Source organism: Cervus canadensis, chromosome 32 (assembly GCF_019320065.1).
Source record: "Cervus canadensis isolate Bull #8, Minnesota chromosome 32, ASM1932006v1, whole genome shotgun sequence".
Taxonomy (NCBI): domain Eukaryota; kingdom Metazoa; phylum Chordata; class Mammalia; order Artiodactyla; family Cervidae; genus Cervus; species Cervus canadensis.
In genome coordinates this window covers 30,826,959-30,844,938 of record NC_057417.1, presented here as the reverse complement: position 1 = coordinate 30,844,938, position 17,980 = coordinate 30,826,959, and the positions used below count along the sequence as shown (strand labels likewise).

At 51.8% G+C, this 17,980-nt stretch overlaps 1 protein-coding gene across 9 annotated transcripts in view; it reads left to right on the top strand.

Moving 5' to 3' along the window:
* The window catches only part of LOC122432763 (transformation/transcription domain associated protein), an 88,338-nt gene that overhangs the window by 30,215 nt on the left and 40,143 nt on the right, over positions 1-17,980 (top strand). For all 9 annotated transcript variants that reach the window (XM_043454886.1, XM_043454884.1, XM_043454881.1 and 6 more), the window contains exons 24-38: positions 1,159-1,376; positions 1,477-1,674; positions 2,482-2,742; positions 3,227-3,388; positions 4,965-5,061; positions 6,339-6,460; positions 6,781-6,951; positions 8,330-8,398; positions 12,503-12,622; positions 12,859-12,978; positions 13,328-13,492; positions 13,586-13,767; positions 13,954-14,152; positions 14,589-14,717; positions 17,094-17,360. In XM_043454886.1, the coding sequence (XP_043310821.1) occupies positions 1,159-1,376; positions 1,477-1,674; positions 2,482-2,742; positions 3,227-3,388; positions 4,965-5,061; positions 6,339-6,460; positions 6,781-6,951; positions 8,330-8,398; positions 12,503-12,622; positions 12,859-12,978; positions 13,328-13,492; positions 13,586-13,767; positions 13,954-14,152; positions 14,589-14,717; positions 17,094-17,360 (2,480 nt within the window). The remainder of the gene's footprint in view (positions 1-1,158; positions 1,377-1,476; positions 1,675-2,481; positions 2,743-3,226; positions 3,389-4,964; positions 5,062-6,338; positions 6,461-6,780; positions 6,952-8,329; positions 8,399-12,502; positions 12,623-12,858; positions 12,979-13,327; positions 13,493-13,585; positions 13,768-13,953; positions 14,153-14,588; positions 14,718-17,093; positions 17,361-17,980) is intronic.

Genomic DNA, 17,980 nt, shown 5'->3' with positions numbered 1-17,980 from the left:
GGGTTGAGGTCTTCAGGGACTTCGTGTTTCACAGGAGCTGAATTTGGCTGATTGGTTTTGGACTGTTTGCTGGTTGTCCACTCAATCCATTGACGCAGAGAGTTGGTGTTTCAGCAGTGGGTGCTGTATTCACTTGAAAATTGTCACCTGGTTTTACGTATAAAATACTAATACAGTGGCTTTAATGTTTTGGCCCTCTGTTTTTCATCTCGGGGGCTGAGTACTTTTGGACCCTCTGCATGTAGAGCGGTGACTGTGTGTGGTCGTGCCCCCTGTCCCCAGTGGTGTTTGCCAGGCCCAGTCCCATCACCGCTTGCTCCGGTCCCCCAGCTCCTCCGTCTGCTCCTGGACCCTCATCCGTGCCTTTCCCCTGCCTGGCCACTCCTCCCCTCCGCTCCAGGCGTTCCCAGCCTCTGGGTGCCGAAGGACCTATTCTGTTAGTTTCTAGTCCGTTGCAGACTAGCGGTTTGTAAAAGACAGTAATCCTGTCACTGCACCGCCAGCCACTGTTCCCGAACACTCAGTCTGTTCTGCAGCCGCTCCCAGCCCAGCGCCGGTCAGCGGGCGTGACCTCTCCAGTAGCACTTTGTGTCCTCGGACCTCTCACCCTGGGACGAGTAGCTTTCTCCCAACGCTGCAGAAGCCCCCGCCCCCACCCCACCTTTTAAACTCTTCCTGTCCGAGCAGTCGGCGCCGTACAGTTGAGCGCTGAGCTTGTTTCCCAGGGTCTGCAGACCTGCACGCCTCGGTCACTCCCACCGCACCGCGGGCTGGTGCCTGCCAGGTGGGGTTCATAGCTGGGTGCCCTTGCTTTTTCCTATTTGTGCGTCAGGAGCGTCCACAGCATAACCCGTAGTCATGCCCACGTTGTGCTTCTTGACCTGGGTAATGACTCTCTTCAAGGAAGATACCTGATTATGGTTCTCACTTTAAACAGCTCTGTCCTTGAGTTGTGATTGAGAAAATCTGAAAGTTAACGCTGTGTAAGGGAGTCAGTTACATTATAACTACTTAGTTTGTAAATAGTTGTGGTTTAACAGAAGTTGGTCAAGTACCATGGCTGGCTTTTATTAAATTCCTAACCTCAAGGGAAACGGGTAGTTTGCAGTTGGAGGCGCTAAACCCAGCCCTCCCGCCTGCCGTCCGCTCTCCTCCCAGGCCCCTTCCTGCTCCCGTGCTACCAGGGGGGCAGCCAGCCCAGCACCGCCATGTTCCACAGCGAGGAGAACGGGTCCAAAGGGATGGACCCCCTGGTCCTCATTGACGCCATCGCCATCTGCATGGCGTACGAGGAGAAGGAGCTCTGCAAGATCGGGGAGGTGGCCCTCGCCGTGATCTTCGACGTGGCGAGCATCATCCTGGGCTCGAAGGAGCGGGTGAGGAGTGCAGTCTGGGTGGGGCCGTCTGTGCCCGCGGGCAGCCGCTCTCCGAGTCCCGGGACCTGGGGGCACAGCGAGCGGTGTGCGTCTCTTCCAGGCGTGCCAGCTGCCCCTCTTCTCCTACATCGTGGAGCGCCTGTGCGCCTGCTGCTACGAGCAAGCCTGGTACGCGAAGCTGGGCGGCGTGGTGTCCATCAAGTTCCTCATGGAGCGCCTGCCCCTCACCTGGGTGCTGCAGAACCAGCAGACCTTCCTCAAAGCGCTGCTCTTCGTCATGATGGACCTGACAGGCGAGGTAGGCGGGGAGGGGTCGGCGGGGCCGGGGGATGGCCCCAGACCCGACCACATGGGTGCAGGACGGTCACTTGCCTGGGGAACAGTTAGTTTGAGACAGTTCTGCAAGCATGCTCTCCGGGAAGCTTAGATTTCACTGCTGTTGCTGTTCCGTCACTAAGTCGTGTCCGACTCTCTGTAACCCCCATGGACTGCAGCAGGCCAGGGCCCCCCGTCCTCTACTGTCTCATGGAGTTTGCTCAGATTCACGTCCATTGAGTTGGTGTTGCTAGCTGACCATCTCGTCCTCTGATCTCGCTACAGCATCTTAAATGAAAGGACAGATCACGGCCCTCAGGTTCACTTTCTCTGAGACTCTAAATACTGGTCAGCCTTGATAAACAGTCGCTGGCCAAAGGACTTGACACAGTGGTCCGTGAAGGGAAAACCACTTCTCAGTTCTGCCACAGGTTAAACACTATGCATGCCGCAGAAGTTCCTTTAGGAGCCACATTCTTTATGAACCTTTGTGTGGATGTAGCACAAACAAGTAGAAGATGGCGGGCATCGCCTGTTTAAATTTGTTTGGTAAACATGAGGATCAAGTCTACATACGTATTTTCTTCCTGAATGACAAACAGCTGATCTCTAAGCAGCAGGGTTAGCTACCGGAGTACCTTGAGGACGACACGAGGCAGTCTTGACGCCTTAGCTGGTGTGTGAGGGGCATGGGCCCGCAGTGGCCGCGTTTGGGGCAGGCGGGCGGGCTGATGTGGGTGCTGGATGCAGCAGCGCCCGTCTTTGGTACTAAGGAGTCCCTGGCCTGCAGGTTTCCAACGGGGCGGTCGCCATGGCCAAGACCACCCTGGAGCAGCTTCTGATGAGGTGTGCGACACCCCTCAAGGATGAAGAGAGGGCGGAGGAGATCGTGGCGGCCCAGGAGAAGTCCTTCCACCACGTGACCCACGACCTGGTGCGGGAGGTCACGTCCCCGAACTCCACCGTGCGGAAGCAGGCCATGCACTCTCTGCAGGTGCTGGCCCAGGTCACCGGGAAGAGTGTGACTGTGATCATGGAGCCGCACAAGGAGGTGAGGCGCCGTCCCAGGCGCAGCATCTGCAGGCTTTTTCCTCCGTCAGCTGTGGGTGTTCATGACACGGAACTTGTCGTTTTGTATCTAGTGAGCTAAGTGCTGTTACACGTGCTCATTCTGATCTCAGGTTTGCAGATGGCAACGTCCTTATATTAACGCCTGTGTTGGTGACTGTCAGGGGCAGAGGCTGGTTTTCTGGGCCTGATGAGCATGGCCTGGTCTCATCCTTGTTTTGGTTTTTGCTGTTGTAAGAGCAGTTGCTCTGGACCCCGAGGAGTGGAATGTGTCTGACTGCGTCTCTCTCCATGACCCAGCGTCAGCGTTTGAAGTAGCTCCTCCCTTTCCTAACTAAGGGATGTCTAGGATTACCTGATCTTAGTTACGGTTTTTAGGTTGCTAACTGGCTTAGGGTCTTGCAGTGAGAGGTGTTTGCTTTTTGAGGGGCGGCCGGTCAGCGGTGCCTCCTCCATGCCTCCCCCAGGTCCTCCAGGACATGGTCCCCCCTAAGAAGCACCTGCTGCGACACCAGCCCGCCAACGCCCAGATCGGCCTGATGGAGGGGAACACGTTCTGCACCACGCTGCAGCCCCGGCTCTTCACGATGGACCTCAACGTGGTGGAGCACAAAGTGTTCTACACAGAGGTAGGGGCCCGGCCTGGGTGGGGTCGCCCACGTGTGTCTGGCAGCCTGTCTGTGACGAAGACGGGTCAGGCAGCGTCCAGCGGAGGCGGGGGCAGTGGCCGCAGGGAGCCGGCCGTCGCCTGGCTCAGCCCCCTGCGCAGGTGTGTTACATCTGAGATGGGGGAGGCAGGCATGTGTCTGAGATGCCCAGGGAGGTGGGGGCTGCTGAGTCCTTGGAGCGCTGTTTGCCTTTGCAGGGAGCTTGCTCTTTAGGACCTTGAAGTGCGTTTTAGAGCCAAGACTCTGCCATCCTCCTCTGTCGCACATGTCAGCAGGCCCCCAGTTTATTGAGTTTATGAGACTTGAGTGTGCCACGCCCTGCTGAGAGCTGCCTTCACGTGAGCGCCCGTACCTGGCTCCGGCAGTACCACGTGAGGTACAGACCCTGAGCACTCTCCTTCCGAAGGTGCCAGACCCGGGCCTTAGGGTTTGTTAGGCACCCGGAGCCCAGAGCAGGTGAGCTGGAGAGCTCAGGCTGGAGCCGCCGCAGCGCGTTAGACCTGGCCCCTCACCACGGCGCCGCCCTGCTGGGCTCTCGCTTTGTCTGCTGGACTTGCCTTGCCCCTTGACCCCAAGATAACAGGCAGTGATGGATGGTACCTTCCACGTATTTGTCACTGTCAGTATTACAGTGTGGGCTGGTACTAGACAGTGCTGAATAGGAGCTCAACTATAGATGCAGTCAAATCATAGATATTAACTTAGACTCAATAATGGGCTGTTGATTAGCCTAATTTGAAATGGTTACAAGATGTGACTTATTCTGGAGGCATTGTCAGACTAAACTGAGCCAGAAGTCATAAGGAAGCAAGTTCCTTCCTTGTCCACACCAAGTCTGAATTTCCAGCTATGAAAAAACTTGCCTCTTGATTCTTTAAGTCCCTTGTTTTTACTTGGACATGAGGTCATTGATCGTGTGTTCTAGCTTTGATTTTTTTTTTTTTAATACCTTGGTTATAGCCCTTATGTAAGTTGTCCAGGATGTCAGTAGAAGGGGAAAGTAGTAATAGAACACCATATGTAGTATTTTAGGCAGTAGATATATAAATGTGTATTAGTTTGGCGAAATGTCTGGAAGACTAGCTGCTGGAGTATCTGCGTTATATAGTATTTCCAATAAAGTACTTCCTTTTTATGCTTCTGTGTGCTTGAAAAGAGAGAAAAAATATTACTGCTCAAACACTTGAATTACAGCGTGTTTATTTCTTGGGCCTTGGCCCAAGGCACTGGGAAACGTCTGTGAGCAAGGCATTGTCCCCCAAAAATGGAATTTGCATTTAGATAGAGTGATCCTCTGCGTAAAGAAAAAACAGGATGGTATCAGAGCCCGTGAGAGACTGCCAAAGAATTTATTTCACAGAGGTTGACTGAGTTTTGCTTTAGAATAAGGAAGTCCAGTGACATTTTGATACTGAAGTGCTTCGGGATTTGGGTTTAGTTGGTTAATCGTGTTGTGTGTGGCTGATGGTCGCGTCCTGTTACTTGCAAGGTCTTCTCGGTGAGAGCAGGCCGTGTTAGGTCATTCTGTCTCTTGCAGCTCTTGAACTTGTGCGAGGCTGAAGATTCGGCTTTAACAAAGCTGCCCTGTTACAAAAGCCTGCCATCGCTTGTGCCTCTACGGATCGCAGCCCTAAGTAAGTTCACGTAAATCTGAAACAAGTTAGTGGGCATGGAAGTGGGGGGGACGACGGCCTTTTTTGTTGTCTGACTTTTCTGACTCTCTGTGGTCTCTAAGGGTAAATTAAAAAAAGTTGTTGGTGTGTTTATTAGGCTGCATAGTGAGATGTCATTGGACTGTATAGATTGCTAGGATTTAAGTAATTATTTTACTCTCTAATAAACTGGACTTTACTGTGTTGTAAACTCTTTGTAGCTCTTGAGGGAACTGAACATTTCTCTAAGGTGTGTCTCTTAATTTCCTGGTTTAAGAGTGTCATCACACCACTCACATCTTGCCATTTTCATCTGAATCAAAGTATTTAGATCTTTTTAGACTTTTTAATGATTTAGGAGCATTTGAGACTCCTGCTGTCTCCAGGCTTTCATTAAGGATGTCAGTCATCATTGTTTAGCACAGGAATTGTACATAATTTAGGAAAATACACTACTTGCCTTCATACTTAGAACCAGTCATTTCCTCCTCTTTGGTAAATCCCAGTGGTTAACTTTGTCTCTTGTTGACTTTGATACACTTAAGACTTAATGAAATATTGCCAGAATCCTCCTTGAATTAGAGGTAGAGGAGCTGAGAGGCAGAGCTCAAGACACGGCAGGCCAGGGTGAGGGGGGACGCAGGGGGTCTTCTCACCCCTCCTGTTGGGGCTCCTCTCTTTGGGGCATCCCTCACGCATTTCACGTGAGCTGGAACATTACTGCTTAACTAACCTGTAATATACAGGCTCCAGTATGTCCTTGTCCTGAGAATATTTGTTTCAAAGCCTTTGATCCCCCCCTCCCCGCATGCTGGGGCACGGATGATGGAGAGACACTGAGCTGTGTGTCCGTTTCTTCATCACAGAGCCTGAGGCTCAGCCCTCAGTGTTAACACAGCGTGCGTGCGCCCATGGGTCTGCCGTGCCCTCACCTGTGAGACATCTCGGGGGCGGGGTGTCGTTGGGGACCCCCCTCACCCTTGTTTTCATATTGTTTTCCTTTTCACGCCTCCATTTATCTGGACAATAAGATTGACCGTGGGCTTTCTGGCAGGCTGTTACCTTCTTAGATCATAGTTATAGGTAATAGTGACCCTGTGTAGAAGCCCATGCATTCTTTTGTCTTTCATGAAGCCGGGTTATTAGGAAAGAAGTCTAATGACCTATGTGTTTGTTGGTTGGTAAAGCCTTCAGACCAGGACGTTGCTGTACGTTTTTCAGGTAAATAATGAAAATAATGTTGATTTCTCTCTCTAAAGATGCGCTTGCAGCCTGCAATTATCTTCCTCAGTCCAGAGAGAAGATCATTGCTGCGCTCTTCAAAGCCCTGAATTCAACCAACAGCGAGCTCCAGGAGGCCGGAGAAGCCTGCATGAGAAAGGTGAGTGGGGCTGGGCAGGTGGGAGTTCCACACTGAGCTCATCCTGCTGACCTTGTCTGTATCTCGGGAGCCTGCCTGTGTGGTTCATCCCACCCCGGAGTGTCATAGCGTTTCTATTTCATAGCCATCCTGAACCCTTGAAAAATTAAACAGGAATGCCCAGTCCTCCTCATTTCATCATAAACTTCTAGGATATATGTGGTTAATGCTGCATTTTCCCGAGCAAAGCAGAAACTTGCTGCTAGACTTGACTGTGAGTTCCGGGTAGTGTGAGGTGTACTCTGGTACCTTTTTCCCCTGTAACCTTTCTCTGTTAATAGTTTTTAGAAGGCGCCACCATAGAGGTAGACCAGATCCACACTCACATGCGCCCGCTGCTGATGATGCTGGGGGACTATCGGAGCCTGACGCTCAACGTCGTCAATCGTCTGACCTCGGTGACCAGGCTCTTCCCAAACTCCTTCAATGATAAATTTTGTGATCAGATGATGGTAAGCCAGACGTGTATGATGAACCTGAAAGATCAAACTTTTTTAAAAAGTGAATTACACTCACATGACTTACAGCTCAGAAGGTGTGGAGGGTGTCCTGTGAGCAGCCTCCCTCCCATCCCCACCCTCCAGCCTCCCAGCTTCTCTCCGGGAGACAGCCAGTGGGAACAGTCTCCTGTGTGTCCTTCTAGAGGTGGTTCCCGTTTGTCATGGGACATACGTCTCTTCGATTACTTCCCACAGAGGGAAGTGGGATCCATCCATTCTTCTTTCTTTTTACATTTACTGCCCCGTCATTCAGACGGGTATGCGAAGCACCTCTTCATCCTTGTCTTATGGCCACACAGTGTTTCATGGCGGGGACGTGCCAGACTGTACCGCATCTTTCCCTGCTGGTGGCCATCTTGATTGTTCCCAATCTTTGACCTTTGTCAACAGTGATGTAGTGAAGAACTTGTAAGGGCTTTAGAAATCCTTTTGAGTTTTTACAGTTAGCAAGGAAATACAAAAAAAAGATCTGTTTAAACAGTGTTTAAACCTGAGGAGTAAACAGATGGAGAGTTTCAGCTATTAACTGTGTTTTGCATTCTGTAAATAAACACTTATAAATAATTTAACTTTACGATTTTGCAGTATGTTACTGCAAACACGCATGTTTTTTATGCAGCTTTTAAGCCTCACATGCTGGTTTATTCCTGTCTGTAGATACCAAAGAAATGAACCATGGCCCAAATACCTAACTGGGAATTGATTGGTCCTAAAATTTTTAAGTGATGCCCTAATAGTAGAGTGTAATGTAAGTGAATTCTCCAAATTGCAAGGCCCCTTCCCTTTAAGCTTCCATGTATGATACAGATATGTACCTACCGGTCTATACGCATACGACCTGGAACGCTCTTCCCTCTGCTTCCCTGTTCTGGCCTGGCCGCCTCTGCGGGGCCCTCCCGTCGCTGGTTCCAGCTCCTGTCACGCGGCAGGTGCCTGAGTTTTACCCCGTTTCCCCTGCTGTGAACTGGAGCTCCACAGGGTAGGGTTGCTGTCTGTTTGGTCACGTCTCTGCCCCGACGCCTCGCCTGGCTGCGGGCTCTGGGCAGGCTCGGGGGACCGCCGCGGCACCGAGTAACTCTTGTTGGAGTGACCGGTTGCAGGACGTTTCCTGCTGTGTCAGGGTGAATTCAGCCTTCCTGTTTATAGAACATAAGCAAACGTCAGTTACTCTCATCACTCATTTGGCCGCGCTATTTCAGTAATTAGAAACACTGCTGTTCTCACGTTGAGTAAGTTGGGAATTGATCACCTATGGGTTTTCACCTATTTTGGAACTGAGATGCTCCCGTTGTCAAGAAAAAATGTCTAAGGATGTGTTTTTTTCCAACAGCAACATCTGCGAAAGTGGATGGAAGTGGTGGTCCTCACCCACAAAGGGGGCCAGAGGAGCGACGGAAATGTGAGTGACTCGTTTGTTTCCGGGGGCAGCCCCGCCACCGGGCACTGCCGTTAGTGATGCGAACGTCGGAGCCATGCTCTTAATTAAATCCCGGTCAGAGGTTTAGTTGTGTGTGACTCTAGTCCATGTAACCTGTTACACATATTTTGTTAGCATTACATTTTGGCTTTTATTTCTCTTAATCATTGAACATTCCTTTTTGTGTTTCTTTAAAAAAATTTCCCTTTTGTTCACGTTAACACGATGTTTTTGTTGATGAGAATCCTGGGAGGCTGGGCATGTTAGTATTTCACCTTTACTAGCTTTTCTTTAAAGTGAATAAAGTGTGCTTTCTGGACGGTTCTTGGCAGCTGTCGTTTGCACGGGGGTGCAGTGCTCAGCTGCTGTTTCCACTGCTTTCCGCCCTCATTGCCTCACAAGCTGAGCAGAGGTCTTAGGCCTTCATAAAGCACCGAGGAGAACGTGATAAAGCGTCACGTGAACCCTGGCACAGGTGTTCTCTAGGTCTGAATCCCCCACCCCAGTTGTTTGCCCAAAGGCCAGATGGCCCGTACTTAAAAACATGTCTTCTTTTTTACAGTTTGGAGGGAAAACCACTCTAGTTAAATCATTTAAAGGATCCGACGTGGGTCGCTAAAACTTACTTTGTCTGTTACAAATGAATGCTTCTTGCTGTTTTGACTATAATCTTACTCGCAGATGTTAATACTCTTTTAAAATATCTTTTAAGTTGATGTCTGTCCTCTCAGTGGGCTGTGTCTTCCACAAGCTCCTGTTCCGCCCCGTGGAACTGCAGCAGTACCCCGATGAGGGGCTCCCCGAGCTCTGCAGAGGCCTCATTAACGTGGCGTTCCGTGCTCCTGTGCCAATTCGTTGGATGCTGTGTTTCATCCCAGCTTGCATTTTATTTATTTTGGCTTTATTATGCTTTGTGTTAACCATTCTATGTCAAGGTGTTCTTTTTATGTGAGTCTTGTTTCCTGCTGCTTCTAAACAGCCAACAAGCAAAACTGAACCAGGATTTTAAACTTTCTTTAGGCGTGTTAAACCATCCATGACCTCTTTGAAGGTTTGTTATTTATATGTATCGGGGAAGAAAATCAGGAAATCCTCATGGGGGACAAGCGGAGTGTATTTGAAAAACCGAAGCGCTTGGGAGCAGGCGCTAGTGCCTCTCTACTTCTCTTCCCCAGCTGTCATCTGTTAGGCGTTTTTGCTCTAAATTTTATACTTGTGTTTACTGTTAACTGTTAATTCTCTGAAACATTAGGCAATTTTAGAATAAACGTTAAAGCCCTAGCAGGTAGATGAACAACTTCCATTAGATCAGAAAGATCCCACAGACTTTCAGTGAAGCTTACATGGTGTGGGGGTCAGTTGCACAAGGAGTGGGGCATGGGCACTGGGAGTTCGCTCAGCAGTGAGCGTGTTCCCGAGAGCGTCTCGCTGCTGAGGGACTCAGGCTGTGCACTCGGGGGCCGCGGTGTCTGCGGTCCCAGGCAGAGTGGCTGTGGTTTCTGGCGTCAGCCCAGAGCCGAGCTTCCTGTCTGCTCTTGACCCTGAGGGCTTTCAGTGGATGCGCCACAGACTGAGGAGCAGTTTATTTGGTTGGATTCCCAAGTAACATTGCCCAGTTGAGAAACTGTAACTGATGATGTGCTAGAAGTTGAATAAAAATAATCACTCCCCATGACACCTTTACCCCTGATGATCCGAGCTTTGCATTATCTTTAGGAAGGTTTACCACATTAGGAAGGTTTACCTGTTTGGCGTTGAACTTACAGGGGAGAGCTCGTGACCACCTGTTACACACACGTGCACATGCACACAGCTTCACTTTATAGGATAACCCAGATGTCCATCCAGTGGGTGGTGTCATGGCCTGTGGGTTCTTCTGAGCGTGCAGGCCTGAGACATGCCTAATTGATGGGGATTAAGCTCCCTGGTTCTTTTCCAGCTTCAGCTTAAAATGTCTTAGCCCTCACAGAAAATCTTGAATTACTGATTCTAAACAGAACAATTTTTTTAAATGTATTTGCTTACAGCAAAGTCTTACAGTTTCTTCCCCGGACAAGAATTCCAAAGCCCTTTGTTTGTTAAATTTAGGGAAGAGTACACTCCCCATGACGCCATCAGAAGAGACGTTTTGACATCTGAAGGGTGGAAGGTGTCTGTTTTGCTGTTGTGCATCTGTTAACTATTGTGTGCTTTCTTGACAATTGTGTCTTCACTGTCTTGTTTCCCCCAATAACCCTGACTGTGTTTTTGAGTGTGCGGGAAGTTCTGTGTAAATAACATAAATAGAAAAAAGATGATTTTCCTCCCCATCCTCAGGAGAGCATTTCAGAGTGCGGGAGATGCTCCTTGTCTCCATTCTGTCAGTTTGAGGTGAGAACAACCTATTAACAGTCAGTTTATGACTTGCACTGTGAAGAACAGTGTATTATTTTCCTTTCTTTTTTGTTCTGTTTACCTTTGCGTTGCCTTTTTTCATGCTGTAATTTTTGTTTTGGTTCAGCCTGCCGTGGAAGGGGTAGAGGTGAGAACCAGTGGAGGTGCAGGAGGGGTTGTCCTCGTCCTTGGTTTTGCCGTGACTTGTGGTTCTGTGGTGGACGGAGTGTGTTGTGCCTGAGTGCAGTGAGCGTACTTGTCTGTCTGTGGCGGACCTGTATCAGTACCACCGTTGCCGTGAACTGTCCGGGGGCCACGCATGTTTCCCGTGAGGACCTTTTTAAGCCAGTTTCTAAGTTCTTCTGTTTCCCATACGCTAGAATCGCCACATCTCAATTTTTCTGATTCCCTCGGGTTTTTGCTCTCATGCCGTTTGTATGATCTCACACATCTAACAACCTCTTGAGAGGAGACACCGCAAAGAATGCAGGAGGCCTGTTAGAAATTGGGAGGCTTAGTTCCTTCTTGCCCACATCTGGCTGAGCAGCTGCCTCACATGGCCCTGCCCACACCCAATCCCCCGTGTGTGTCTCCCGCGCACAGCGCCCTCTGGTGGCTGGGGAAGGCGGCGCAGCCCCGCGCCGCCTCTTCTGTAAAACGGGGGTGGTAACGCCTGTCATTCCTGCCGCCCCTCTCGGCGGCGACGCCAGGGCCAGCGGTGGTTCCGTGACAGGGCTTTGAAAACCAACGCCTTGGAGAGGAAAGTGCCATTTTTAGAAGGTTATTCGAACTTGAGGATCGAACTAACTTATCCTGCCCCCAAACTCAGAAACACTGGAGACCGGCACCCCAGGGGAGGCCGGGGGTGAGGTGAGCTGATGCTTCTCTGACCCCTCACGTTTGGCCTCTTGGCTTAAAGAGGCGTTCTGAGCGCTCTCCTCTGCCGCCGGGACCCGGTGCCCCTGACCGGCGCTGACCATCCCCGTTTTACCGCAGTGGGGTCTGGGTACCCGGCCCCCCACCCACGAGGGACATCAGGGCGTCTTCCGCCCCCGTGGCCCGAATGGCGGACCCAAAACCGTGGGAACTGATGCCGAGAATGCAGAGTCGGGGTGACGGGGACTGGTCACCGAGCAGTCCACTTTTCACGTGGTTCCGGGGAGCAGTTTGTCAGCTTTGTTTCCAGGCCTGCTTGACAAATTCTTAGTCCCACAGTCAGTCACTTATTTCCGCTGATAGTTAATTTCCGGGGTAAAGACTTCCCGTATGTTTTGAGGACTTTGTGGCTGAGCTTTAGGGGCAGCAGAAGTCTGTGCCCTCAGAACGTGCTGCACTGGGGAGACCCCATGAGGTCACGGCCACGTCGGGGACCCCTAACGCTCAGGTCACGGGCACGACCCCCCCCCCCCCAGGGGGGGGCTCACCTCGGCGGCCCGAGAGGTCACTCCCGACCCTGGTCAGTGTGCTGGCACGCGGACGTGGCAGTGTCACCAGCTGTGACCCCGCCCTCCGCTGAGAGCCCAGGGCAGGTCGTTTCCTCCGGCCACAGCTGGAAGCTGAGGTTGGCGAGTTGTGGCTTTTTCCATGTTAACTCTGCTTCTGCTGACGAGCCTTGCGAACGTAGTAGAGCCTAGCAGGGTCTGTGGTGACGTTGATGCCTCTGGCTGGCGCGATGAATTGGCCTGTTCTCTAACTTCTGGCTTTCTCCATTAGGAGATGAAAATCTGCTCTGCCATCATAAACCTTTTTCATCTGATCCCAGCTGCGCCCCAGACTCTGGTCAAGCCTTTGCTAGAGGTCGTGATGAAGACCGAACGGGCCATGTTGATCGAGGTAAAGACCAAGCTCGGGCTCGTCTCGTTCTTCCTCCGTCTTCGACAGGCAGTGTTTTCAGGGTCATGTTTCAGCTGGGTTAATCTAGCAGGGGAAGGTGTGGGGTGTTCATGCTGGCTTACGGGGCGTGCACTGCACTCACGAGGGGAGAAGGTGCACACGGAGCCGTGGGCGGTCACTGGAGCAGAGACGCCTCAGAGCCCCGGAAGGTGCAGGTTTCACCACGTGTCTTCCAGGCTGGCAGTCCCTTCAGAGAACCTCTGATCAAGTTCCTGACGCGCCACCCCTCGCAGACGGTGGAGCTGTTCATGATGGAGGCGACGCTGAACGACCCCCAGTGGAGCCGCATGTTCATGGTGGGAGCCGGGCTGGGGTGTGGCTTGACAGTCTGAAATTTGTAGTTCACTGTTGAGGTTTTATTTTTCTCTGATATAACTTGAGCATTAGAAACATTGTCGCGTCCTACTGAGAAAAGCTCAGGTCCGGGAATCCTTCTTTGCAGGACTTTGATCGTAATGGATGAATGAGCTGCTCAGATTATGAAAACCAAGTGTCTAAAAAGCACTTTCTAAAGAGAGTACTTTTGTAGTCTTCTTATTTTTTTAGTCTACTTCAAGAGATTTAGGAAGAACCTTAGAGTTTATATCATCTAAAATAGTTTGTGGGTTTTGATTAGCCTAAAGCAGCTCTTTGTTTTGTTTCCAGAGTTTCTTAAAACACAAAGATGCTAGACCTCTTCGAGACGTGCTGGCGGCCAACCCCAACCGGTTCATCACACTGCTGCTGCCCGGCGGCACCCAGACGGCGGTGCGCCCCGGCTCGCCAAGCACCAGCACCCTGCGGCTGGACCTGCAGTTCCAGGCCGTCAAGGTAGCGCGGCTCCCCACACGGCTGGTGCCCCGAGCGTGCCGTTGGGACGCAGGGGGCGTCCTGCCGGTGTCCTCACTGTCTCCTCTCTGACAGATCATCAGTATCATCGTTAAAAACGAGGACTCCTGGCTGGCCAGTCAACACTCCCTGGTGAGCCAGCTGAGGCGCGTGTGGGTCAGTGAAACCTTTCAAGAAAGACACCGGAAGGAGAACATGGCTGCCACCAACTGGAAGGAGCCCAAGCTGCTGGCCTACTGTCTGCTGAATTACTGCAAGTGGGTGCACCCGGGGCCCGGGGCCCCGTGGGCTCTTCCTGTGCCGTGTGTCACGGCGGTCTCTGAGTGTGTGGGCACGGCCTGTAGAGCGCGGGCTGTGGCTCTGAGCGGCTGGGGGGCAGGTCGACGTCCTCGGCAGTGACGGATTGGCTGTGGTGTCACGTGCCCTCTCCTTCGAACACGCAGGAAGAATTACGGAGACATCGAGTTGCTGTTCCAGCTGCTCCGGGCCTTCACCGGTCGCTTCCTCTGCAACATGACCTTCCTGAAGGAGTACATGGAGGAGGAGATTCCCAAAAACTACAACATCGCCCAGAAACGGGCCCTGTTTTTTCGCTTTGTGGACTTCAATGACCCCAACTTTGGAGATGAGCTGAAAGCCAAGGTGGGTCCCTCTGTTGCTGCAAGAGAAGCCACGATGCTTGAGCTCGTTTTCTCGGGAGCCAGGGCGCTCTGCTCATGGTCTGCTGTGTCTTTCCTGACATTGGAGGAGCAGTCTGGGCTGTTTAGGAAGGAAGTTTCATTGTTGAGAAACATGAGGCAGGTCCAGCTGTGAACCTGTGCTGACGAGTGGTGTGTTAGTTCCTTTGTTTTTATAAAACAACTTGTCTGAGGTGAGAAGAGTGACCGAGTCTGCTGTCTCTTTTCCTCAAGTTGTTGACCTGCCTTTGCAGTTGCCACTGGAAGCAGACAAGATTGCTCGCTGCACCCTGACTGAGTTCTGACCGGATGCTGCAGCAGGACTGCGCTGGTTCTGCCTAGTGAGAGCGAGCAGGCCTGGCTTTGTTTTCCTTCTCCTTCATTTTAAAATTTTTTTGTAGGTTCTGCAGCATATCTTGAATCCTGCTTTCTTATACAGCTTTGAGAAGGGAGAAGGAGAGCAGCTCCTAGGACCTCCCAATCCAGAAGGCGATAACCCCGAGAGCATCACCAGTGTGTTCATTACCAAGGTGACGTCACAAACCACGCACAGCGTGGGAGGTGTATGTGTGTGTGATGGGTTCGTTGAAATAAGGTGACATCATGATCCACGCATAGCATAGGAGGTGTGTGTGTGTGTGATGGGTTCATTGAAATAAGGTGATGTCATGAACCACATACAGTGTGGGAGGGGTGTGTGTGTGTGTTGGATTCATCGAAATAAGGTTATTTCCCTGCTTTCATTTTTCATGATTGCATTCATTTTTACTAGTGAACTTATTAAGGCAACTTCACTGTGGAATCACTTAGCTTTGCCACGTTAATTGATTTCAGTGAGGAGCAGAATATGTCACATTGAAAACTCACATGTCGCGGTGGTTCTGCAGAAATCCCTATTGCCAGTCAGTGGTGTTTTCATGATCTTTTTGCAAAAGAATCTACTAAAAGCTGGTGAGAATGTGAGACTGGACCCAGTTGCCACCGTGACCCTTTGCTGCTAAATTCATGAAACGCTACGGCAGTGGGATGTCTGAAATTAACTTGGGTCTTGGCTCGTGCACAGTAGCGTTTGCAGGTTGCACGAGTGAGGCTTTGGGAATCAAGTGTTCGCTTGAGAACTTCCCACGGTGCTCTGTGGTCAGGCTGGTGCACTTCACCAGCGGATACTGAGTTTGCCTTGAGGCGGTTGGGCCGAGGCCGAGTGTGTGTGCACGGTTGCTGGTTGAATGCTGTGACCATGGACCTTCACTCGTCATGGGCCTTCACTTCATTCCTTGTGTGGCCCATGAATTACCGCCTTTGGGAAGAATAGAGTAGGTTCCTCACCCCCCGGCCTGGGGTCCAGGTACAGGGGAGGCTGTTCACAGGACATGTGGCCAGGCTTTCCATGGTCTTTGTGTCTTAAGACAGGCCTCCTCCTACAGTTTTGACCCCAGCCCCATCCTCCTGGGGGAGAACTGAGCCCAAGGAATGGTTTTTGGTCCACACACTGATACTTGCCGTGTGCTGGGCGGCTGTGGGGATGGAGACCCAGACTCGGGCCCTGCCACGGCCTGCCCTCTGGGCTGCATCCTGGAGTCACATGCTGCCTCTTGGCACCAGTGTGGGCCGGGAGTTCGAGTGTGGATGAGGATCGATGGCGCGAGGCAGGCTGGCGCCCCCGGGAAGGGCCTCTATGAAGCCGCAGATCCAAGGGCGGGAGCTGGGGGCTAAAGGGCCCCCAGTGACGACACAGCTGTCGTGGAAGGCTTCCTGCGCAGGTCTGAGAGGCAGAAGGTTGTGAGGTTCTTACTGGACAGTCTGGTTGGTCTGTGACTCCACTGAGGCAGGTAGAATTTTCCTCTGTGTACATTTCTCTTACATCCGTGAAACACATGGAGGAATCTGTCAGACCCTTGATTGTATGGAAAAGTGTAATTTTTTTTTTTTTTAAGAATAGAGAATTTGGGAGTAGGTGACATTTTCTAATAATACTAAAAAACAAGTTAATAATTGTTGACTAGGGAAAAAAGGTCAGTTATTGGAAATTGAGAAACTCGGTCTAATGTGTGGGAGGGCTCAGACCCCCCCTGCCCCCTGCATTCCAGCTTCTACACCTCCTCCCTCTTCAACACTGAAATAAATTCAGCAAGTTTGTAATCTGTACGTAATAAAGGAAAATTGATGTGATGTCATTGAGTCCATCCCCATAAAGTTTAATGCTATATGTGTGTAGAGGGTACATGTATATGAGTGAGTGTGTGTGTGTAGGCGTAGATTGCCAGCTGACCCTTGGGGAGGTATGGAGGTAGCGGAATATTATGTGTATAGAGAGCGTGCGCAAAAGTGTAGGCTTGCTGAGTGACTCTTGGGAGGTATGGAGGTAGGAGAATGTTATGTGTATAGAGGGTATGTGGGGGTGTGTGTGTGTATGCGTGCATGTGTGAAGGCATAGACTTGTGGAGCGCTCCTGAGAGGTACGGAGGTAGCAGAATTGTACATGTATAGAGGGTGTGTGTGCACATGTAAGTGTGTGTGTGAAGGTGTAGACTTGTGGCGTGCCCCTGGGAGGTAGGTGTCTATAGAGTGTGTGTGCGCATGTGTGAAGGCGCAGACTCGTGCGTGCCCCGCGAGGTGTGTGCCTAGAGTGTGTGTGTGTGCGCGCGTGCGTGTGTGAAGGTGCAGACTCGTGAGTGCCCCTGGGAGGAATGTGTATAGTGTGTGTGTGTGTGCACGCGCGTGCGTGTGTGAAGGTGTAGGCTTGAGTGCCCCTCAGAGGTGTGTGTCTAGCATGTGTGTGCGTGTGCGAAAGCGTATGCTATAGTGTGTGTGTGTGCGCATGCGTGTGCGGAGGCGCAGACTCGTGTGTGCCCCGTGCAGCAGGGGGTAGCAGACCCAGCAGCGCCTCCGGGTGCCCACGCCCACAGGTCCTGGAGCCCGAGAAGCAGGCGGACATGCTGGACTCGCTGCGCATCCACCTGCTGCAGTTTGCCACGCTGCTGGTGGAGCACGCGCCCCACCACATCCACGACAACAACAAGAACCGCAACAGCAAGCTGCGCCGCCTCATGACCTTCGCGTGGCCCTGCCTGCTGTCCAAGGCCTGCGTGGACCCCGCCTGCAAGTACAGTGGGCACCTGCTGCTGGCCCACATCATCGCCAAGTTTGCCATCCACAAGAAGATCGTCCTGCAGGTACCGGCACGCGTAGCCTCCTCCCGGTTCGTCGTCTTCCCCGGTGCCTTTACAGAGGCTCCTCCTGCCGTTGTCTTGTGACTAAATCCTCCCCCATGATTCATCCTCGCCCTCCCCCACCCCTGCTCTGTCCGCCCCTTCCTCTCAGCCTTGCTTTTGAAACAACACGGTGTCTGCTTCATCCACCCCCCGCTCCTCTGCCTGCTGCTGAAGGTGTGTCTGTCCAGGGCCCCAGCCCACTCGTTAGATGCAGACAGACAGCGGGTATTCTGGGGTCCTCGTCTCCTGACTCTGTCCGGGTGGATCATCTCGAGCACGTTCCCAGTGTTGCTCAGTGGGTTTGGGCCTTGATGTCAGGCAGCCTGGGTTTCTCCTGCTTATGAGTTCCGTGACTCTGACAGAGCTTGTCCCTGTCTGTGTCAGAGTTCAGTGTGATCCTACGCTTGAGTACCTAGCCTGTCTGTCCCACTGCGCAGCCTGTTGGGGGTGGCTCTCATCCTGTCCTCTGAGTCACACTTGAGTGTTTCCTCTGACCCTGCCCTCCTGGGAACTTCTCTGGGCCAGAGACCCCCCCAGGCACCCAGGCTTAGCAGGTCCTGTTGTTTCCGGCCTGTCCGCGA